At 34.4% G+C, this 25,248-nt stretch overlaps 2 protein-coding genes across 2 annotated transcripts; one reads left to right on the top strand and one right to left on the bottom strand.

The window, feature by feature from the left end:
- Positions 1-8,280: 8,280 nt before the first annotated feature.
- Positions 8,281-13,798, top strand: LOC18042333 (probable inactive shikimate kinase like 2, chloroplastic). Its single transcript, XM_006432677.2, has 8 exons — positions 8,281-8,602; positions 8,703-8,893; positions 9,018-9,212; positions 9,647-9,708; positions 10,245-10,311; positions 10,420-10,538; positions 11,866-12,042; positions 13,236-13,798. Exons 1-8 carry the CDS (start codon positions 8,357-8,359, stop codon positions 13,343-13,345), a joined length of 1,167 nt encoding a protein of 388 aa, XP_006432740.1. The 5' UTR covers positions 8,281-8,356; the 3' UTR covers positions 13,346-13,798.
- Positions 13,799-13,896: 98 nt separating this feature from the next.
- LOC18041381 (inactive poly [ADP-ribose] polymerase RCD1) lies at positions 13,897-21,380 on the bottom strand. The gene is given in 9 exon segments (XM_006432675.2): positions 13,897-14,236; positions 15,030-15,125; positions 15,227-15,412; positions 15,531-15,631; positions 16,059-16,300; positions 16,907-17,493; positions 17,495-18,174; positions 19,957-20,080; positions 21,056-21,380. Coding segments are annotated over 7 exon segments (1,854 nt in total). The 5' UTR covers positions 18,038-18,174; positions 19,957-20,080; positions 21,056-21,380; the 3' UTR covers positions 13,897-14,137.
- Positions 21,381-25,248: the final 3,868 nt, after the last annotated feature.

Below are 25,248 nucleotides of genomic sequence, written 5' to 3'. Positions count from 1 at the left end.
CTATAGTTTGAAGTAGAAGCTAGTTATATGGGCTAAAAAGATGTAGTGATGCATAATAATAAAAGAAAAAGAGATAAATAAAATGGGTTGACTAGCATTTTTGTTTGACTTGAGATCGTATTATTTCTAAGCTGAGGGCATATTTCTTTCATCTTGGTGAGAGCATGTGATATCACTTCTTTATTATTTTCTCTCAATTACCATTCATTGGAGTGACTATTTTTATTGGGTTTAATTTCTTTGTGAGAGTGTCACTACTTCCAGTGAGATTTTGGGGTTTGACATGTCATTCTTGAAAGTAGCTATAACAAAGTCTACTAGGCTTATTCATGTGGATGGTTGATGTGGGTGTGATGTTTCTTTAGACTGGAGATAATGCTTATACTTTTATTTGATTGCTATCATTAATTTGATTGAATAAACACGAGTGTTTCTATTAAAAAAAAAAATCATTTTGGATTTGAATTTCGTTTTCGCTTTATTTGCTAGGGACTAACAATAAGCTGGTTGGGGGGTGTGTTGAGTGTTAGAAAATGTATATTTATAAAGGAAAAAATCATCATTTTACATTTCAAGTTTTACTAACAACCCTTACTTTTATGTATTTAAGCTTCTTACAATTTAATTATATGTGTTTGATTTTAGTAAGTATTTTATGTATTTTAGGGATATTATGGTCATTTCACAATAAACGAGAGATCAGACGGCAAAACGGACATCACTTTTGAACTCAGGACGGTCGAAAACCTTAAGAGGAGCATAAAAGGAAAAATGGCACTATTCACATGTACGGTACTATTCACGTGTACGGTACTGTCTACGTTACTGTTCATGACACTGTTCACATAGACGGATTGATGATGTGGCATTGACCGATGATGTGGCATTGACTGATGAGGTGTCACGATCCTGTTGGGCTAAAATTCTTATGTACTGTTGATGGTGACGTGGCAGCATATCAGTGGACGAAAAATCTTGCGTACGGTACATGCATCACACAGGATTATTTTCAACCAAACCGCGTCATTGTTTACCCGGGTCAAACCGTGTTATTGTTTATCCACGTGGTCAACCGCGTACTGTTGACTGATGACGTGGCAGCATATCAGTGGACGAAAAATCTCGCGTACGTTACATGCATCACACAGGATTATTTTCAACCAAACCGCGTCATTGTTCACCCGGGTCAAACCGTGTTATTGTTTATCCACGTGGTCAACCGCGTACTGTTGACTGATGATGTGGCGCAATCCTGAGCATCCAAACTGTTTTTAATCTGATGGCCATGATTTACTCCATGTATCTATAAAAAAAGGGGCTTGCCCCCCCTAATTTGATAGCTCTAAATCTATTTTTGGACTCCATTTTCTGTAATTCCTTCTCCATCTTGTATTTTCTACGTATTTTAATAAATTTCCATTTTGCCCTTAGTTCAATTATGAGTGGCTAATTTTCTTTCAAGCTTGGGTTGAAGGTGAAGTCTCAACATGTGTCATGGGCTTTATTTGGTAAATTTACTTTCTCTTCCCCTCTAATTTTTGTGGATGTTTTGACTTCTCGTCGACAAATAATATTAATCTTGTTTAGTACCGCCTTGGTTTCACCAGCCCCCTAGTACAAGGTTATTATTATTTGGCACGATAAGCCCTTAGCACTATATTGATTAGAGCGTGGTTCATGAGGTGTGGATTCCCCCCTCATGATTTAATTGGCATTAATAAGGATTATTTAGCCCATGATGCATGTTGATACGGATCCAGACACCCAAGTACGTCATTTCAATAGAATTCTCTTCAATTTATTCTCGCTATTTCAATTCCAATTTTAGAATTTATTCTCGCTATTTTAATTTAAGTTTTAGCATATTCCAAATCATTTTCACCACAAATCCAATCACCCATTTACAAAATTAATTCTACACACAATTAAAATCCACTTCCTCGTGGGATCGACACTCGTCACCATTGATCTATAATACAATAGATTCGTTCGCTTGCGAGTACATTAAAATTTACACAACAACATCCTTGGAGAGTCTTGGATCAAGTGTAGAGTCCATTACTTGCTGTATTGAGGTGGTGGTAATGTCCAAGGCTGAGATAGTCTTGACAATCTCGACAAATGCGTAGAAATTCTCTGTAGGTAAAGGGACGGTGCTAGAAAATGCGAGGAAGTCCACTATAAGTGGAGGAATAATGTCGACAATGCAATGAGGCTCTTTGTGGGTGAAGAAATAGTGTCGGGAAGTGCGAGAAAATTCTCTGTAGGTGAAGGGATGGTGTCGGAAAGTACAAGGAAGTTTTATATAAATAGACTTGCATGAGATAAGTTATCTTGCTTGGCTTTGTTCCAAATAAGTCTTCTCTTGGTCATGCTTAATTCTTTAAGGATCTATCGGCATTGGCAATAGTAGGCCTCCATTTGTGCTGCAAATGCAATGTGGAAGGTTCTTTTGGCTATATTTAAATAGCAGTCTCGGGTTATTTTTTGGTAACCTTCAAGGGTCACGATCCTCGTTAAAGTGGGGACCTTCATTCCCAAATAATACATAGAGATGGCACACTATGATGCAGCCATGTGTAGGTGGTTGATGATATAGTTGTAAGTACTTTCCCTATGGATAATCAATAAATCAACAAGATGAACAATATAATGACTATAAAAAGATGAAGATACAATTCTCCTCAACCATAACCATCTTGCCCACAAATCCCATCAACAGGTTCCCTCATGAGCGTATTTTTACTGACTTGATATCCATATGTCGCAAAGCATTAGTGAAGACATATCTACTAAGCTTGCTATACCGAAGATGGTTCTTGCCACATTGTACAAGGCAAGTGCATCATCATCGGGATAGAGTATTCTGACGACATCATCATTGAAGAAGATGATTGGCATTAGGCACTGGACTTAGTGATTGGGAACCTTGTAATGAAGGTAAACCTTGTGGCTATTGAGTTAAAATGTGATGATACCTCTTACATATTTTTTGTTCGCACAATTAGATGCGTCTACCATAGTAGGTCCCCCTGCAATTATATTTGCTTAGCACCGTCTTTGTAATTTATTTCGCTTTCTTTGAACATCAGCGAGAAAATCCAATAATTTTCCATTATCGATGAATGTTTGGATCTCGTCTTGGAGATTATAGCGTTCCGCGTGGTATGACTGAATTCTCTATAAAATTCATAATATTTATCAGTTTGTCTTGGTTGTGCATCTTTCCTCAATGGCAAGAGTCCATGAGCAAGCCTTTGTGTTTAATTTTAAAAAAGATTTGCTCTTATGTGGTTTTCAGCTCGTCTTCATAGGAGAAACGGATACCATGGGGTAAGACTCATTTTAGAGACAATCAATTAGATAAAGATGATCCCTTAGTTTAGGTTAACGCAGTCCTCTCGACGAAATGAGATTGTGATGTGGTCCATTTTGTCGAGGGAGTGGCAGGAACATCAAATAGGCTCTTGCTTATTGAGATGGTCAGTTGCATGTGGCTAGGTCATCTCGTGTTTTTTTATGGTGCAGTACTCCTCAATATTTATTAGGTCGAGTGACCGGAGGTGTACAACAGCATATGCTTGGGAACATTGTGCTTGATAAACTTTCTATTGACTTTCTCATCTTTCAAATTTCTATAGAAGATCTCAAGGGTTCTTCCTTCACTGTAGAGACTAGCATGCAAGACCTTCTCGTGAAAATGCTTCACATAATTGTCTAATAACTCACCCTCCCTCTGCATGATTCGTGATAAGTATGAGAATCCTCATTATTCTTTTCTTGCATATCGAAAATGGGTGAGAAAGTCATACTGTAATGGCTCCCATGATGAGAGTTGTCAGGGAAAAGCCTTGGCAACACCTTTGAGGATGCAGGGAAAAAGACAACAAATGGTGTTGTTAAAGATGCCTTTAATGGCCATCTGGCCCTCATAATTCTTTAGGTACTCGGTGGGGTCAGTTCGACCATAATGAAGTCTTTAGAGAGGTTGGCAGTGACTGTTTGCTTTGTGAATGGAGAGTGGAAAAATGCAACAAAAGATCTTTTGGACGGTCTTTTTAACCTTTGTCATCATATCCACTTTATCATGAAGATAGTGTAGCTCGGCTAGGGAAGATCTTTCGACTAAGTTGGTGTTTGGTATTCAACTTATCATAGAGATCAACAAAGACCAGTTATGGATGTTGTTTTGGCCTCCCTACGGTACTATAGCTCGTAGTGTCATGACCCAATGCAGACCTAGCAAGGTATTATCCGTTTTTTGTCTTAATAAGACTCGCACGATTTTGTTCCTAGGGCGCCCATACACCTCAAAACGCGTTTTGCCAATTAAGGTGTAGATCACCTCTTATAAACCCAGCATATCTCTCATTGCCGATATGGGGATTCGCCTAAGGTGTTACGTAAATTTATTTTATTTTGAAGGTTTTAGAACATTTATCATTAGATGTTATTTTTTTGGTTTTACAAATGAGATTAATGAAATGCAGTTTCACTTCAATTCCACCACAGTGTCTTGTTAGTGGAATTTGGGTGTTACACGTGGCGGGTGCACGAGTTGCCCCTTGAGCCATTTTAGGGAGCTCTGCTTGGTCTTGCTCTAGTGGATAGGGCTGTTAGGGTTGTGCCATTTAGTAGTAGATCGGTGATGGTTCTGTGTGGTAAGGTGAGGTGTAAAACTGCTTAGAAGGCATCTTCTATGAGCTACTGGATATCTCTCGAGTTAAAGGTTTCTTTTTTTCTTTTGGGGGCTACCCTGGTTGGGGCTTTGCCTCATGCATCACGAATTCAATTATCTATGGTTTGGGACCATTTCATTTTTTCCTCCAATGGTGTCTTCTTGGTGGTTGTCACCCTTCTTGTAGGTCATTGGCAAACATGTTTCATGGGTCAAGAGTGTGTTTTTGTGGGTAAAGAACTTATTTTTACAGGTAAAAGGGAGGCTATTATAGGAAAAGAGAAATCTTTGTAAGTAAAAATGGTATCTTTATGGGTAAATGATAAAACTTTTTGGATAGAGGTGATTTTATTGGAGAAGAGTGTTGTCTTGTGTGAGAAAATTAATGGATATAATTTTAAGTGAGTAGGTGTTTGAAGATGAGGAGATCTCTTTTCAATATAAGCTGGAACAATAGCTTCTTATTCAACCCTGCAGACAACGCCAAAATGTTTTGACTTGATATTGATTCAACCTAAAATAGTATGAGAGCTTCTCTGTGGAAGGTAATTTTCTAGTGAAGATGGGGATTATGTCGTCTGAAGACTGTTTTTAAAGACGGTGGCAATTGAGACGAACCTGAAATCACAAGGAACAATCGCTTGAGGCTGCACCGGTAGTGGCACTCCAACGGTTAAATCAATAAGATGTTGACGAACATGTTGTGTTTCCAAGAAATCCTAGATATGAAAATTTTTAACCTCTTTAGTGAGACCACTTGAGCTTTTAAGGGGCATCTTTATGTCCTTTTGAACACGTGGTGAGCCGTTATAGATCATTTCCCTCATCATGTAGGGTTATAAGAGTAATTTAGCTCCTTTTATAGAGGCTTTAAGCTTATTTGGATTGGATAATTGTCTGTTTGAGGACAGTTTGCACTGACATTGTGCCTTCAACTCTAATTGGTCCATTTTGAATGAACTAATTAGGTTGAGGAGACCTGATTTCATTGGGGATGGTGCAGATGGCTCTGTTCATTATCCTCCTTTCTCAGTCCTGACTTTGGCGGCTCACAAGACAATATTTTGAAGACAATTCAAGTGGCAACCGTATGGTAACAACATGGCATGTTGGCGTATAGGCACATGGCAAATGGATATTTTGCATGAGGTAATTTTCTACTACTCTTAGGCAATTTAAATAGTTGAGGCCGACTCTTTAAGATTTTCCTATTCCGTCCTCCCTTCTTCCCTCTATCCTTTATCATAGTCCCAAATCATATTTCCTTTGTATTTTACCACCTACAATGTCTATTCTATGAAACTATTGTTTATGTTACAGTTAATATTCTCACATGGTAGCAAGTTATCCAAACCTTATAAAATTTATGTTTCACAAGCCTATTTTAATTTTATTTTCGAATATCACTTTGGTAATTTCATAAAAGTTAAATCTAACATATATTCTTAATTATCTTTATTTTATGAATCATGAAAGATTATTTATTGATATTCTTTTATTTTAATTAAAAAAATTATGTTACTAAAAGTCATTAGTTTTATCATGAAAGTTAATGGTAGTAATAAATAAAATATTACCTCCAATAATATTTACATGGGAAAGAATGAGGAAAAAAATCTTTATATACTTTATATTTTCATTACAATGGGATATTTTAACTTAAAATTTTCACCTGAAATTTGAGTCATTAATCTGTCACAATCTAATGATAGGTATTGGAAAAAACAACATTTTATGATGTTGCATCATCCACCATTGAATTGCATTAAATTAATAGATTACATTTTGTGTTAATAATTTAAGTTAGAATAACTTAATTTTAAAAGTATATATCAAATAATTTATTACAATACATTCTATGATTATTATTGTTTAAGTAATAATGGTTTTGTAATTTAATTCATACAATACAAATTATTTTAAGACCTGATAGAATATCTTTATAGAAAATATTATTGAAATAACATTACCCGTTAATTACATTTATTTCAATGTTATTATATATATTTCTAAGTAGCGGCTAGGTTACAACATGTGTCACTTACATCAACTTTTAAGTAGTTTTTCATGACCCCGTAATTGTTTGACTGATAACAACTGAGTCATACGAAAAAACTACTTAGAGCTTGATGTAACTTAACAAGATATATATTTCTAACACTAAATGTAAAATTAAAAAAAGAAAAATTGTAAAGTTATAGATAGTAATTAATAATTTTAGATTCAATTTTTTTTTTTGTTGAATCAAAAAATATATATCAATTGATTAGATAAAGATTAGATAAAAATAATTTAAAGTATGAAGAAATACCATAATTTACAAATTATTTGTTGCATAATTACTTTTCTATTAAAATTAAATTTTACATAATTATTTTTATTAAAATTAAATTAAAGGTCAAAGGTTCTAATATCAAAATCCAATGATCTCATTATTGATTGTGGGATTTTATCCTAATATAATAGAATTTTCCTTTTATCAACTAATTAATAATTTTTTAAAAAATCTACATTTATTTGCAACGTAAAGATTACTTGTTATTCTTTAATTAATTAATTAATTAATTTTTTATCCACTATATTAAATTAATGTTTTAATCATATTAAATAAATGGTAGAGATTAAAACACTTAAATTAAAAATTCTACAGTAATCTCATTATCAATACTAAGAAAACTCATACAGTACCATACAGAAATCCATTAAAAAGAGTTTTGCTGAGAAAATAAATAATAGAGAATGCATGGTTTTGTTAAGTTAGAAGAGTGAGAAACAGTACATGAGTTTAATCGGAAATATATAATTGTCCGTAATCACAATTACATCGGAAAGGGATGTTATGAGGATATTGAAGGGTTGTTAATAGTATTATCTACTTAAAATCTATGGTCCAATAAGCAGTGCAATAACCCAAGCTTGGGTCTAGTGTTATGGCCATTTTGAAATGGGCTTATCAAGTCAACTAACAGGGCAAATTCTTGGTGTCGGATTAGGACGCAATTAATCCCATCACACCTCATTATATATATGTATGCATGTATGTATATACATACATACATACATACATACATACATACATACATACATATCTACACACTCATTTGCAAGTATTTAAATTTAAATACCAAAATTACCCTTCTCCCTCTAATGACTAACAAGTTAAAAGGTGACCTTGCAATGGGACCCTAAAAAAGTGTAGTTGCAAAAGTAGAATTTCTCTTATTTCTAAAAGTATACTCTTTTATTTTATTTTAGAGCAATTTTTCGAATTAAACTGGAGGTAAATTACATCAACACAAGTTTCGATAAATTTTATTTTTAAAAGATGAATAGGAAAAATTAATATTGTATAATATTTAAAGAATTTGATTATATTGGAGTTATTCTAAGGTAGAGCACTCCTTTATTACTACAAAATTAAAGTTATAATAATTTTTTTATTATTTATTATCTTATGTGTATAGTTGAAATTGATACTCCACCGTATATCTACTCTAACATAGCCATATCCATATTGAAAACCTTAAGACAGAAAAGTAGATTTCCAGTTTTACTTTTAACCCAAATGAAGCCATGCATGATGGTCGCGCCAAAAAAAAAAATCCATGACTGAAATATTGTAACAAGAAAAACAGACTCTTTTATGACCTTATCCTACCTTTGTCTTTGAGAAACAAAATGGCTGCTGCCGCTGCTACTTATCACCACCTCAGCCTCAGCTCCATCTCCCAAAACCCCATTTCTAAAAGTGAAACCCAACATTTCTCCTCCTCACGTCACTCCGTTTCAATTTTCAAGCCAATTTTCATTTCCATTTCACTTCACAAATCAACCAATGTGGTCCCCATCAAAACACACGACCGGCGTCGTTTCACTTGCAGCAACAGCCTCTCATCGATCCCAGCCAACACCAGCCAGTGCGAGGTACCATTGTGAATTGTTACAAAGTTTGTTATTTTAGACATGGGTTGTTGCAGAACTGCTTATTGTTTTGAAAATAATAATAATAATAATAATCATGCAGTTTTCAGATGGGTCCGCTGAGATTGAATTAAGATTACAATTGGGTTCACTGGAAATTCAAAGTTCAAAAGACATATTTGTTGATGCAGATGGAACTTGTTTAACTGTCAGAGTAAACCGCTCTGGTTCTTTCATCACACTCATAGAAACAAATCAGCTGTTTGATAAAATCAAGCCTACTGAGACGATATGGTTTGTGATGCTGAATCCTTTTGAATCAGTGTGTTGGTGTTTTTGCTTTTTTAGTTTTAGGTGCTTTATGATGAAAAAGAAAATGGGGTTCCTTCTTCTTCTTTTTTTTGGATGATTCAAATAGGTATATAGATGAGGATCAACTGGTTATTAACTTGAAGAAGCAGGACCCAGAATTGAAATGGCCTGATATTGTGGAGTCGTGGGAGTCCCTTACAGCAGGCTCTATGCAACTACTCAAAGGAACTTCCATCTACCTTGTTGGGGATTCAACTGAAGTTAATGAGAAAGTGGCTCGTGAACTTGCTGTTGGCCTTGGGTATTCATCGTTCTTCCTTTTGTGTTTTTAATGAAAGTTTGACCTATAAGTATGTAAATTCTTGCTTCCGTTTGCATTAGTTTATGAATTCATAATACATGTGAGGAAAGTGTGTAATTGTATTTTAGAGGTGCACAGAGTTAGTCGTCCTCCCTAAGCTACTGCCATTCCCATATTTAGTCAATATTCATTTTCTGTTTCATTCTCATTAGCTAATTAAGTAACCTCTCTGTTAGTCGTTTATACGAAATTTATTTCTGTGTGTGTCGTGATTATATGAATGGCCAAGTAATTGATCTCAAAATCTAATTTTGTGGCTTACTGCTGATAGGCGATGCTGCCTGTATCTATGATACATACTTTTCTGTTTGGTTTTCTTTATACTTTCTTTCACCTAATGTCTTCTTTTCCCCTTGATTGATACGGTCTTTCAGGTATACGCCTCTTAGTACAAAAGAGTTGCTGGAAACATTTGCCAAGCAAACCATTGATTCATGTAAGTTCAGACTCTTTCATATGATCACAATCAAGTTCTAACTTCTCTCTCCCTCTCTCTCGCATGAATGTTTTTGCATAAAATATATGAAACAGGAATTCATCGATATATGGCAAATGTGAGGTCGAAACTTTTCGTTCCAAAACACAGTAATTATATCGATAATAAGAAATATGCGAAAATGTTGTTATGCAATAAAACCGATCCCTAGGATGTCCTACAAAAGAGTGTGTAACTTTTATTTTGATAAAAAATGGCTGGCTTCTTTGAGGATATGAGAAGTTTTCATCTTTGCATTATAGTTCGAAGCATAAGATAAATACAAGCAAACTTTATCTATGATTGTTCATAATCTTATTACAACATGTCAACTCGTCTTAACTAAAAGCTTTCACTCTTCCACTGTTAATTCTACAGCTCTATTTTGCATGTATCCATTTATGACAAAATGAATCCAAAGAAAAACATCCCGCTGTATAGCTGAAGTGACATGTATTACACATCTTGCAGTGCATTAATGAGTTAGTCAATTCCAGGGATGCTTGCTGAAGGCTCAGACTCTGTAGCTAATGGAGAATGTGCTGTATTGGAGAGCCTAAGTAGGTATGATCTACGGCTTAAATAATCGTTCAGATCCTTTCATAGATAAGTGACTGATAGGCAAAAAGAATTAACCCTTTCCCTGGTCTTGAACTTCGGTCGGTCTTGCAGTCATGTTCGAGCCATTGTTGCAACTTTAGGAGGGCAGCAGGGTGCTGCCGCAAGGGCTGACAAATGGCAGCATCTTTATGCAGGATTCACTGTCTGGCTGTCACAGACCGAAGCCATGGGTAAATTACTTCGAGTTTTTGTTCTTCGCTTCACTTGAGATCAGTTACTTCCTATTTTGTCCGTCTAGAATTTGTTTCCAGCTTTTCCAGAACCAATGAACACATTATGGCAAGGAAGCCTGCTGTAATGAAAACACTTGTCACAAAAGGTTGCTAGGAAAGATTTATGACTGTAATCAAAGCAAACCAACAGAAGTAAGTTGTCTATGCACATGTAGGCAGTAATAGGGCTATGTCTGGGCTTCTCCTTTTGTCATAAATTAAGACCACCGCTAAATTTTTTGCTTAAATAATCTGGACAGGTTCAGATAATTTACTCATTTATTCATATTCTAAAGTAGAGAACATATTTCAAAAATGCCAGGTGCTCAGCATTCATGACACATTCAGAATTCTAAGCAAGAATTTATACTTAGGATTGTATCTCTGCGTCCAAATGCTACTAGCGGTGTAAGCTGCCATATGCATGAATAATCATATGGTCAACCATTTGGTGATCTTGGAACCCAGCTTTTTGAAGTTGTTTAACTAGTGAATTTCTTTTATCAAACACCTATTATTGTTTTAGATAGTGTTACTTTTCTAAAAGTAGCAAATCTTGGATAACAGGTGCATAGAGGAGACTAGCATGGTTTAGAAAACCCTAGGTGAATGATGTGATTTCACTGTCAAGATGGATGGCGGGAAAATTAAAAAGAATAATAAAATAAGATAAATTTAAAAAAATAAAAAGGGAGAGATGATCAGGAATCGTCAAATCGGATTTTGATATGTAGTTGTGGTAGTTTGCAAGCTCCGCTCACCACTTTTTGTTTCAGTAGCAGACATGGTTGCTTTACTAATGGTAGGACATGTCTGTTAATCATCTAGAACAAGCAATAAGATAAGTTAAAGATCTAAAAGGGTCCTTTTAGTGATTGATCTTTAAGGAAATGTGGATGTGCAGTCATAGTGCTTAGGATCTTATGCTCTATTATGTCAGGAGTTTTTCTACAAACTTAAGATTTTGATTGAAATCTAACTCCGTTTGATATCAAAGCCAGTTCAACAAAGAGTTTTATTGTTATCTTCCCACATATTTCTATTTGTATTTAAAGAAATATCTGTATCTGCATTCATTTCTGTATGGTTATGATCCATATGAGAAGCCGCTGATAAATTCCCGTCATGCACTTGAGGAAGCTTATTTGTATCTTAAAACTTTTGATTCAAATAACTAGTAACTCAACACTTAAAACTTGGGTTCCAAATGAAATCAAACAGCTTTGTTGATTGCTTATATATTTTAACATCTTGATAAGCAATTAATTAAAGCTATTCAATACAGATGAGAATTCAGCAAAGGAGGAGGCCAGAAGGCATGTTAAAGATGGTAAACTAGGCTATTCAAATGCAGATGTGGTTGTCAAGTTCCAGGGTTGGGATGCTGATCATGCTAAAAGTGTGGCTCAGGCATCCTTGAGTGCCCTGAAACAGCTAATTCAATCAGACAAGAAACTTCCAGGTACTTATTGATCAGATTACAAAACAGATACTTATTTGCTTATGTTAGAAATATAGCTTGAGTAAAAATGGCGCATCTGCATCTATCACTTAAGCTCATTAAATTTCTTGTTTGTAACAACACCCACTAAAAGTTCTTCTGCTTTGGAAATGACCTCCATGATAAACCAGCTTTATTGAACCCTTACCACCACGTGCACAGATTACCTGCATTCTGAAGCTAGCCTGGGCTATAAAATATCAATTTTGTGATACAGAGCAACACATCCATCAACTTCTCTAAAATATGTCGACTGCTAGAGTTATTTGTCTTCTCTTTTGATCTTATGAAGAAAACGTTCTAACATTGATGTATGTTGCATCTATTCAAACTCTAGTGAATTTAATCCATGAGCAGTATTGTAAGATATTTGATATTATAACTAATTACATCCGATAATGTTAACCATCCGACTACTTGTGACATGCACTGCCTCATTTTGTTGGGCTGGCGAATGAAAATTAAGTTGTGAAAACAGGAAGCAAATGAAAGAAGGCAGGATGGAGGGTGTAATTGCTTGAAATTAAGAACACAGGAACCAAAAATACATTACTTACCATCTCTCGGATGTTGCCAATGTCATAGTTCCATCTCCTGTCAATTTGATGCACCTAGTGATATTGATCTTTTTTCTTCCTTTGAAGGGGGGGGGGGGGGGGGGAGAAGAAAAAGAAAAAAGCCTATTATGAATGAAAAAGTTATACAAATATACAATTGTCAGACTAAAGATTGCTAAAAATTGTGAGGGAATAAGGTATTTTAGTTGGATTAACATGGATATGTTAGTGTCCAATGAAGAGATTTTGTATTTGGGAAGTGGTTTACCTTGGGTTCTGAAAGCATTTAGTAAGGAGAATCCGGATTATGTTTGTAAGAGTTCATGTTAGTTGGATGTGTTAGTGTTCCAATTTCCTAGGTTTGAGACAAATTCGGTCATGCCAGAACTCTATGTAACATTTAGCATAGTAAAGAAACTGGGAAGAATCGAATGGGTAGAATTACATGGAAAACAATTTCCCATTGTCTTTCAAGGTTTCTGTATGCATTTGCATTTAGATATTTGGTTGTGGTGCTACCCTATCTATTCTTGGCAAATTTTTACTTAAAGGATAAAAGCACTTTGCCACTGACACATTTTATGTGCTGCTGTGAAGGTAAGAAGAGCCTCTATATAAGGTTAGGATGCCGCGGTGATTGGCCGAACATCAAGCCTCCAGGTTGGGATCCTTCAGCTGGACCTAATACCTCTACTGATACAAATTAGCATTAGAGACATTGTAGATGAAATTAAGTGGTTTCTGGAAGAATTCATCTATGCTCAGATCACTTTGTGCAAGTCTTTGATTTAGTAATGGCAATTTCTTGTGCTTCTGTTTCAGTTGAGACTATCCATACAGCACATCAAATTATCAATTGCAAAAGAAATATAACGACTCAAAAATCAATGATGAATCCCAAAAGCAGAAAGAGCACCTCATTAGAAAAATGTTGAGGTCATGACACATTTAATCTTTAGTCTCTTCTCGCTCACGCAACAGCCGACCACCTTTTAAAAGTTTGATTGAGATACGATCAGGCAAGCTCTTTACTCGTTTCTCTGTTAAAATGATGAGAGACAACCAACATCTTAAACAAGCTTCCACAAATGTGAATCTTCGCATTGACAAAGTCAAATCAAAGATTAATCTTATTTTGAATTGAGTAAAAGTTCTTCTAGATGGTTTGGGTTTGAGTAGAAATGAAGTTGCCAATATCGCCCTCACCAGGATGAGGGTCAAAATAGTAATAAAAAAAATCTTGATGAGAGCGGGGTCGTCTTAATTGTCAACATACAATTATTAAGCAACGTTTTTCCACAAAACACCTCGTTTCAGTTCAACAAGTCAGACAGAATTACGATTACCAAAATAAAAATAAAAAAAATATCAACGGCAAGACATCCAAATATAGCTAGAAATCCTACTTATCGTTTAAAACAGAACAAGGCCATTACAAATATTCACAACTTCATGTCGACACATTTCCAAACCAGTAACGAGACCTTGCAAACAGCACGTCATATACCAACAGACGGTCCTAAGGTCAACTGAAGTTCCGGTGATCCTTCCATATCCACATCCGGCTTCACCTCTCCCACTTCCCGCTTTGAAGGTATCTGCAAACAAAACAGTAAAATTTGTATTAGGAAATGCTATTTACCAAAATCCCCGAGCAGTGCATTCATTCAATCCAATGGACCCCAAGACTATGCCGTTGAATGTGTTTTAACACCCGTCAATATTTCGCAGGAAGTAGTGGCCTGGCCTCTTATAGATATTAAAGGACCTACATCCACCAAATTATCTTCTGGAATGAACAGCCTACTCAATGCCCATCATATTCACATTACAGCATCAATGTCAATTGCATAAATGGCTGCTCCAGAAGAGATTAACCTAACATCCTGAAGCCAAATTTACAAAGCTGGACACAAGAATCAAGGTCCTTTGTATAAGTCAATACAGTCAGGAATGAACATCCAAGTTTTACACTAGTCTGATAGTTGCCTTCATTAGAGCCTTGTTGTTGTTCCACCTCTTCAACTTAAGATCGGTGAGCAAAGATCTCGTCACATCTTCATCTATGCAAATGCTGTACTGTTGTTTGCAGCGAAGTCCGTGCTACTGAGCAGCGAAGTCCGTGCTACTGAGCAGCGAAGTCCGTGCTACTGAGCAGCGAAGTCACAAGGGTCAAAGAAACTTAAAGGTTTGCTTATTAAGAAATTCTTTTGATGTTTGTCATTCCTTCAGATTAAGACCAGTACCTTTACTTAAATGTAATTAATTTCACGAGTCTATGAAGAGCCTCTAGAAGATTGACCAGCCATTAACAGAGAATTTTAAATATAGAAGCCAGCACCAGTCAAAAGAATTTGCATGCCAAAAAAGTGGCAGCATAATTAATCATACCTTGCACTGAAGAGCTGTTATCGTAGACCTCAACAAATCATCTCCCACTATCAATCTCAACTTTTTCACAAAGTCATCCCTATTCACCTTCTTTGCCTGAAAAAATACCAAAAAAGAGAGCGACAAACGAGATAGAAGCATTAGAAATACTTCAATGAAAGCCAAGATATGGTAACAAACCATTTTACAGGTCATACCCTGAATAACTCATACTGGTTTGAAATTTGTTCCATGACTTTAGGAGAAACTTTATTTGAGATCGAAGCAAACAACATAGGAAAAGGCATCCAAGGGGATTTGGGAGCTCTTGGAGTGCTTGAGCTTGTACTGGGAGCCTTTCCCTGAGAACCCCCAGAATCTGAAACTGGATGACTAACATCACCCTAAAAATAAATTGAAGGTTAAAAGATAATGCAGCCATACAATGTCATCAAACAAAAAAAATTTGTTTAAGTGATATTTTAAAGAAAAAAGCTTAATAAAACTATTTGAGAAACTCACAAAATCGGCAGAGGAGTCTAATCGCAAATGACCCTGAAGCCCTTGCGACGATGTAGTGAGTACTGAAATAGCACGCTGGCTCTCACTTCTGATTAGATGCCCTGTAGAAACACACCAAGTGCTAGTGCTCAAGTACTAAAATTGTTTTTACAAGCAATCCATGGTATTCATACAGCATCAGCAGCAGACAGCCAACTAAATTATTGAATCACTGAATAGTTGGAGTGCTGATTGATTTCCCGAAACAAAAAATCCAACCAACACGAAACATCTGAATAAAATAATGAATTAGGTCTGTTTCCTAAATGACAACTTTTAATCTTGCCGTCCAATTCTAGAACATAAAATGGACATCTGAAGTTGATTTTCTGGTTTGCAACAGTTGAAATTTATTAGTTGTCTAGCATCCAGGGAATGTCCAATTGTTCATGGGAATCACTCATAAATGTGGAGTACAGAATTCAGATCCAATGTTTAAGAAACAATAAGAAAAGACAAACAGAAAACCCTGTAGGAGTAATATATCACCTTCAACATTGGATGAGAACTTGAAACTAACAACAAATTCTGGAAAAATATGGGTATTCATATTCATATTCCAGACTATGTAATGCCTTGGATTTTGAAGATCATCCACCCCGCTATCAAAATCTTCACTGCTAGGATGAAATTGCTTCGTTCCAGGGAATAGAGGCTCCATATTTCCCATTATTACACGACATAATACCATGTGTCGTACACCATTTTCGTCAACATCAGTATAACTTGCACTGTAACCAAATTAAAAGTTAAATCTAACAGGACAGCATGATCATGAGATGAAACAATCCACACCACTGATATTACAAATGACAAGAAAAAGACTAAGGAAAGATATTACAAATGACAAGAAAAAGACCAAGGAACATATGAAACTTTCCTCAGCAATTCTGAACGAGAATAAACAGAGAAACATGAACTTCAAAACCTCCTCTGATAGACACAATTACTTGGCAATCAGCAACAAGAACATAAATAGCGGAAATCCAATATACTCCATGATAAATTTGGTTCTATCATGATAATCGTCAACCATATACAAGTAGATTAATACATACATGTATGATCTATGCAACAATATCCACAACATCTAACAACTATACCATCTTTCACTAGGACGTGAGTATATTCCTAATGTGTTAAATCTTTACCTCGTCAGAACTAACATCTCAACCAATTGATCAAGACAGACAACACCAGCCAATTCACGTGTAAGATTCACATTTAAACGAGTTAGTTAAAAAAAATTAAAATGAGTTGGTTCAACAAAAAGATTCAAACTTCTTGCCATCATGCCACATGCAAGGAAATGATTAAACACAAAGGGGAAGTTAAACCTGGTGTCAGGGCAGCTCGCGGCTGCGAGATGAACCCCAATGCCATAAGTGGACTTAGTTGTGGATGCTCCACAATGACCAAGTCCATACATTATCATTGTAGACAGTGCTCCTTTCGAAGTAGCTAGCCATGCATATCGAACATTTGCATCACCACGACACTTATTTGTAATTTCAAGCTGCTTCTGGAAAAGCTCAAATCTAGCCAGCAGTGAAGCACTAGAACAACGCTGTACATCAAGTATGTCTACACCAGAAGAAGGGCTCATGCCCATGAGAAACATACTGCGCACAGAATCAGAATCCAACTTGTCATCTACAACTACAGATTTGTTGACTAAGCTGGTCTTCGTATTTTGATTCTGCCCTGTAGTTTCATCCAGTTTTGCATCAGGTTTTCGATTGCAACTATCCTCAACTTCTACAACATATTTGTTGCTAGCAGGTTTTGGGGCAATTTGAATCTGCTTAATAAAAGCATTTGACTCCCCACTACATTCCTTCAACTTCGACTGATCCAATCCAGCAATATCAATTTCCAGCTGCAGCTTGATCTCATGTGGACCATAAGTCTCCCTTACAGTCGGTTTCAATATCTCTCCCACATTCAATTTGTGAACACTCGTATGATTCATCACCATCAGTGTAAATTTCAGGAAAGAAGCAAGAACCAGCTTCATCAATCCAAGCAAGTGGTTGCTGTGCACCTGTTTTCAAGTCCAATCTAATCATATGCAAAAAATCCAGCAGAAAACTATGACCATCTAACTCTACCTCAACTGCTGCCTTCTTTGCTTCAAGATCTTTCCTCACTGAGGCAATTAGGTGTTGAGGGAAATCAGCCCATTCACCATTTTCGTAGTGCATGAGACGTTGTGGAATTCCAGTTTTTGTAAAATTAGAGTAACAATTGAGCAAGGATCTTCTAAAATAACACCCACTCACAAATTTGCTTTGGCATCCACTTACTTTCCTTCGCTTTCCAAGCTTCTGGGCTGATAAATTGAGGTTGGGCCACTGGGGTAACCCTGTGCGGGAGGCTCCAGCAAAGTACCGTGCAGCTCGCTTTCTCTTTAAGCCGAGCATGACTTTATGTCTACTATCCAATGCCCTTGCGATCTTTGGATCCATTTCTCTGTCTACCTACTAGATCAATCCCTATCAAAAAGGTTAAATCCAACAATCCAAAAACAAAGATGTACAAAAACTCTACTGTACCCTTCCACCAGAATCAGAGAAACAGTGCCATCGAATTAAACTGGGAAATCCTGGACAATAAAAGCTTGTCAGTGATAACAAGTATAAATAAATAAAATCATGAAATTCATAAAATGCAGACAGAGGCCACAATCACAATCAGACAAATCACAGTCCACACATTTCAAAAATTAGACAAAATGATAAAAACTGGAACTGTTAAAGATTAACTAAAACAGACTTTTAAAGGTTCATAATGCTTTATTAAAGAACAAATACTGCTTATTTCAAAAAATAAAAACATATAACTCTCAGCATGCACATAAATGTGGCACTAGAAAGGTTAGATACATATAGATCACATGATCATCACAAGATGCAAAGATCATCTTAATTGACATAAAATAGTAACAATAAAAATTATTGAGTGCAAACTGATCTTTCACCTAAAGAAATTTGTAATGCGGTCATCATACACAACACTAGACATACCCAAATAGATGTAACCCAATATTATATCTATATTTTTCAGTATACTTGATGTCACAATGACAAGAAAATACATTGGAATGCAAAATCAAGCATTCCAGCAACAAATTTAACAATGTAACTAACGCAATCAGTAGATTGCCAAAGTGCTAAACTTATGTTTAACAGACTATTTTGTTAAACGATATCATATCTGATAGAAAATATCAAAGGATGGCCCATTCCTATCAGCTATGGCCGGTTAAATAACAACTAATTAAAAAAAAAAAAAAACTATAAGTGTCTATATAATGGACAAACTACAGCTTAATAGTGGACCAGGCATCCACCCAAAATCAATCAAAGCTATACAAAACAGTATCAATCCCCCAATGTCTGACTTAACCCAACAGACACTGCCTAACCGTATACAAAACTGAGCAGAATACACTCTAAAACACTAAAAACTCCCCTCCAATTAAGATGAACGTAGAAAAAGGAAATGCCCAGGAAATCCTTAGTAACCGATCCCAAAAGCAAAGCTAAAAGGTGAACTCTATGCCACAAGCTATCATGGCCACCCCCTCCTATCAATTTTTTTGGACTGTAAAACTTCACACTTTGTTGATAATGAGCATCTTTGTATTTGAAATATACAATACTAATAGTTCAATGACTTTCCTAGAAAAAGAATGCATACACCTACTCCAACAAGAAGAATCAACAGAAACTGCAGAGGGAAAATGGGAAGCAGAAAGAGAGGAAGAACATGGATAAAGGAAAAAAAAAATTGCAGCTCATGATTAGCATTAGCTGTTTTTCAAGAACAGGATAAAAACTTTGATTTTCACAAATATTATTTCAAAAGTTTAAAAACAAATGAGTTAAGACCAAACACATACACACATATTGAGCAGCATATAATCAATTATCATAAGCATTACAACCAGCTATGAAAAAAGGTCTCAAAACCACATCAGCTCCTTCAAGTGCCATTCTATTGGACACCGGTTTCATCAGAACACAATTTATCAAGCCTCATTGTGCATAAGGCTTCCTAAAGGGATTTTTACTACACATATGCATGCAAAAAAAAAATTGTGTTGGGAGATACAGGAAATACAACTCCAGATATACAATGAGAATCAGCTGAACAGCATGCACAAATCTTTAAATGAGACAAAGTAGCATATTCTCATACAAATAAGAACATCACTTTCATAACATATATATAATGCATAGACCATAAAATCATTAACCAATATATAAAATTCACCGAACACCTTCAACATCAGTCAAATGGGGGAAAAAGAATAGTTAAGAAAAAAGAAATCAAAAAGGCAACTCGAGGGGCAGAAAAATGTAGCAATCGAATGAATACATACCTAGCACCGCAGTTAGTAATCATCCTGTACATGTTCATGTTCCTCTTCTATTTTAGTGATGGCAGCTGAACTCACAGAGGAAAAACCTCTCCTTTATTCATATACACATGGAATAACTCTCCTCCTAAAACATCCAATAGCAAAATAAAGAACTTATATTTCTAACCAAAAAAGATGATATACAGATCAGTTAGAAGTACACACACGCAAAAAAATTTTCCCCCTCTTAAAAAGAAAGAAATCCACTCAACTACACACAACGAAGCCAGGTGATCAAAAAACTAAATAATCCTATCAAATATCCAAGAGCATCAAGAATCATTTGACTAATTAAATCAACATTTTATTCATATTTTTAAGTTGTTAAGAACTTTGTAAACAAGAGAAATTGAAGCAAAATGAAATATACATCCTCAGCATTACTTACGTCAATATGTACTAACACAATCTAATAAAGTCTTAAATCAGTGTCAAAGCAACAGAAATTAAAATCTTGAAATTTAATTATGTATATGTTTCACAAAATTAAAAAATGATAAAAAAATCAAATTATAAAGACGCAATAGAAGCTAATTCCAAATTAATTTCTTCATATTAAAAAATTTAACTTTAACTAACCCTCTTAACTTGATAAATTAGTTAAAACAAATAAAAATAAACACATCATGAAATTATGAACATCAACTCTAATAATCCCTAAGCCAAAGCCCTCATTAATCTTGGTCAAACAAATATTCACAAAAAAAAGAAAATTTCCAAAAATTCAACGCCTATCATTAAAATCAATTAACTAAAAATTGAACTAAAATCGCTAATTTTTCAACGAAACACAAAAGATCTTGACAAATTCCACCACGAAAACTCATATCAGCCTAAATCAACTCCGATCTGACAGATTATCAAATCAAAATCGAATTTTTTACATTAACAAAAAAAAGCATGCAAAAATACATGCATAGAGCCAAAACAAAAGCACCATACGATGCCTAAAGTCTCAGACCCGTATAAATTAAAAAAAAAAAAAAAAAAACTTGAACACTTTACACAACCAAAAAAAAATTAAAAAATAAAGATATTAGATAAAATTTGATGAAATTACCTGCAAAAGCATAAAAACTAGTTTCGATTTTGGTCGGGATTCGGTACGTGATAATTTTCACGAGAGGATTTTTTTTTTTTTTTTTTTTTGAGTTAGAGAGAGAAAGGGGAGAGGGATAGAGAGAGAGAGGATTGAAAAAACCCTAACTCGTGAAAGGGGCACACGGACGGTAAGTAAGACGACGCTTACGACGCCGTTTAATTCGATGACAATAATAATAATAATCGAAAATGCCACCTGGGCCCTTTACTGTGCGTAAGCTCTATCTTAAGTCGGCGGTCCCTCCCTCGTCCTCTCCTTCTCTTTCTCTTTCTCTTTCTCTTTCTCTGTCTCTCTCTCCCTTGGCTTGGCTTAAATGGCTTGACCCTTTTCCTTGCGCGAAAAGCAAGAAGAATTAGCCCAACATATGGAGCGAGGGTATGATAACGTCACGGTGCTTGCCAGTTTTGGATTTGTCACCCGCTTTGGCCTTCGGTTGATTTGGGGTTTGACTTTGGGGGGAATCGGAGATAGATTTTCGTGTTGGGGTACAAAAGTAAATGAATGAGTGTTTTGAGGGCATTTTCGAAATGTGGATCCAATGGGCGATGGCCCACAGTTTGTCATCTGCTCTAGAGAGTAGAGAAGAAGATAAAGCTTTATCAAAACCAATGGTAGGCTTTTGCTCCGTTGTATAAAATCTGTGGGTCCCATAAGCAACACAGTTTTATTCTTCTTTACTCTTTCGGTAGATTTAAAAATATTTTTTGTTAATTATATTGTTGAAATAATTAACAGTAAAAAATTAGTTAAATATTTAATAAATTTTATTTTTAAAATTATTGTGATTTTTCTGCATTTAGTAAATGTTAGTGTTAAATTATTTTAATAATGTAAATGAGTGAAATGTTAAGTAAAATTTATTTACATATCTATAAATATGTATATAAAAAAATTTTATTGTGTATATAAAATAATTAATAAATAAAATAAATATTTTTTATTATTAATTTATTTTTTATTTTTTTGTATCAATATAATTGGTTATAATAAAACTCTCTTTATGATTTTATTTCTTAATTGATATGGATAATTTTAGATTTTTATAATATATATAAGAATATATGTGGACTTATATTAAGTGTAAAATTAATTTTCAAAATCTAATTTTAAAAATCTATTCATTTCTTATTTTTCAAAATCTACTGTATGATAAGATAATTTTGTCAAATGTGATTTTTGAAAAAATTATTAAATACTAAAATTAATTTTTAATTTTTTAAAATTATTTTTGAGCCTTCTAAAAGGGATTCTTATTGAGCTCTAAGTCTTCCTTCCTTTATTTAACCAAATCAAAGTTATACGGCCTTACTTTAACAAACGTAAAGTCTCTCGTAGTCTTATAAATAAAAAACCAAAACACTAACAAGTTTTTTAATATGAGAAATTCAATCAATTGAATTGTTTCCTATTTACTTTCTTCGTCTAGGAAAATTATACAAAGAATATGAAATTTTCAATTGACAATGCAACAAGAGCCAAGAAAATTGAGAAGAAAAGAAATTTCTTCATGTTAAGAAGAAAGGTTAGTTGGTATTTCCTTTTCATTCTGACTGTAGTTGCAACTGACATGCACTTACCAAGATGGATCCAAGAAGATAACTCTATATTGACTAAAAATAATAAGTTATAAAAGAAGGAATGTATGCCATTATAATTTTAAAATTTTAGCTATGTCAATATGCTCTATCAACTTCTTTTAAAAAAAATGATATGAATGAAATATGAATCATAATTTGGCGAATAACATTTTATTACCCAAGAACATAAAATACTAAAACAATAATTTTTATCGATTTTATTTTTGGTTTGCAAATTTGTATAAATTTTAGAAACATAACAAATAACATCAATGTTTCTCAAAATGCTATAACCTAGATGTGCATAACTAGTCCATCATATGAATCCTTTTAAAATTGAAAACCTTCGTTTAAGAGTTATTACTTGACAGACCTTTGTTAAATACTGCAAAGTGTATGCATGTAGATCAGAGGTCAATACTTTAAGAGTTAGTCTAGCCTCTTTTATTATTATTATTATTTTTTTTGTCTGAACCACGAGGTAGTCTTGAGTGGGCTCCAAGTGTGGGAGACACCTTTAAACCCGTACCACAACCCAAATTAATCCCCGCTCGCACCGGTTCGGCCCGTAAGGGGTAAAGTGCTGGCCAAAGTGGTGACTCCGTACGAGAGCGGGACTTGAACCCTTGACTTTTCTCAAGGAGTGAGAGAGTGATGCTATAATTTAATTCTATAAATTAAATTAGTCTAGCCTCCTTTATTAATTCTATAAGTTAATTTTTTTATTAATTTTTTTTTTATCTAATAGAGTGATGCTAGACATTATAAATTGTATTTAAAAAATTATTTTTACAATAAAATTAATAAACCTTTCCATTCTTAAAGTGAATTAAGTCAATTTATCTAAATAGGTATAACTTAAAGTGACTTAACTTAATTAATTAAGTTAATTAGAGGTGTTTGTTTTTATAACTTAATGAGACTTTTTAGATAATTTTGACTTAATAAAATAAGTCAATTTTTTTGGCTTTTTACTTAATGGAGAAATCTGAATTAAGTCAATTACTTACTAATGTCAAAAATATATTTGTTTTATAATTTATTTTTCATGTCTATCCCAAAACTCACCCATAGACATTTACCCCACATAATAATCTCATCATTAGTTTTACTTATAAATGTTAAAATATTATGATATTTAATATATTATTTATGCAACATTCAAATTTAATGAGGATACAAATGTAAAAGTACATATTTTCAGTTTTTTAAGTTAAAAAAAATAAACAACTTAATATTTGTTTTTTGAGATTTAGACGAAAAAAAACAAACATATTATTCAGATTCAGTCATTCAGATCTATTCAGAATTCAGACTAATTCAGATCTATTTAAATTTCAGACAAAAAAAACAAACGTCACCTTAGTCTAACCTTCTTTATTAATTCTATAAGTTAATTTTTTTTTTTTATCTAATAGAGTGATGCTAGACGTTATAAATGTGTAGTATGCCATTCATTGAATGGATGATAAATTTCTTACATTTTAATAAATTTATTATACTATCTCATCATCTATTTAATTTATGATTTGTAATGTTGATCTTTTTTTCTTTTTTAATCAGGTAAATCATTCATGGCTTTCCCCCAACAAATTGGCGAAAGCAATTGTGGAGTCATTTTAACGGATCCCGAAGACCAGTCCCAAATCTGAAGTCTGGTCAAGAAGAGAAGGCACGAGTATGTTGGAGCCCTCTCCTCCAACAAATTGGTTGAGAGTCAATGTGGGTGCTGCCATTAACTCTGAGGAACATCGTGCAGGGCTGAGAGTTATGAGGGGTGCCAACAAAAATTTTACAGCAGCAGTACTCAAAGCTGCAAAGCTTTACAGTGATGAAGCTTTTTGCAGAAGCGGAAGCTGTGAATTGGGGTCTGAACATATCTAATTGTGCAGGATTGTCATCTATTATCATTGAATAAGATTCTCAAGATGTACTTGATTTTGTCAACAACAAAAAGAGCAGCAGAACTGAAATCCATTGAATAATTTTATACGTGCAAAAATAAAATGAAGGGTTTTAATGCCATTAAAATTCAACCCTCTAAGATCTTGTAATGTCATGGCTCATTTTTTAGCCAGCTTTAGCTTTGGAAAAATGTGAAATTGTTGTATTGGTAGGCTCATATTCCTTAGAAATTATGTATTTATTCAAACTCTTTAAATGAACGAAGGTTATCCTCTCCTTTAAAAAAAAAAAAAAATTATCATACATGCCCATGCCCATGCCCACAAACTTCACCTCTTCAATAGTCATGATTCATGTCTGGGCATGCTATTGAATTACTTATTGCTCTGGGTGCTACATTAAAAAAGTAAAAGAAAATGCAGCGCTCTTTGACGATTGGCATATTTTATATTTTTATGCGAAATTGCAGCACTCGTTGACAATTGGCAGTTTGGCACATTTTTGTATGTGTTACTGCTATTGAAGATATTTCTATTTTAAATATATTACAAATATATTTTAAGATTAATGTCTATTTAATCACTGTATTTTAAGATTAATGTCTATTTAGTCTCTGTATTTTTAAAATGTCTCGAAACATCCATACCGTTAAAATATTGATACCCCTAC

Source organism: Citrus clementina, unplaced genomic scaffold (assembly GCF_000493195.1).
Source record: "Citrus clementina cultivar Clemenules unplaced genomic scaffold, Citrus_clementina_v1.0 scaffold_5, whole genome shotgun sequence".
NCBI lineage: Eukaryota > Viridiplantae > Streptophyta > Magnoliopsida > Sapindales > Rutaceae > Citrus > Citrus x clementina.
The sequence above is the reverse complement of the archived record's forward strand: the minus strand, read 5'-3'. Positions and strand labels throughout refer to the sequence as shown.

Coding starts and splice junctions, on each gene's coding strand:
- LOC18042333 (XM_006432677.2), top strand. CDS start 8,357: ATGGCTGCTGCCGCTGCTACTTATCACCACCTCAGCCTCAGCTCCATC. Junction 9,213..9,646: donor GAACTTGCTGTTGGCCTTGG/GTATTCATCGTT, acceptor ACGGTCTTTCAG/GTATACGCCTCTTAGTACAA. Junction 9,709..10,244: donor CAAGCAAACCATTGATTCAT/GTAAGTTCAGAC, acceptor AGTCAATTCCAG/GGATGCTTGCTGAAGGCTCA.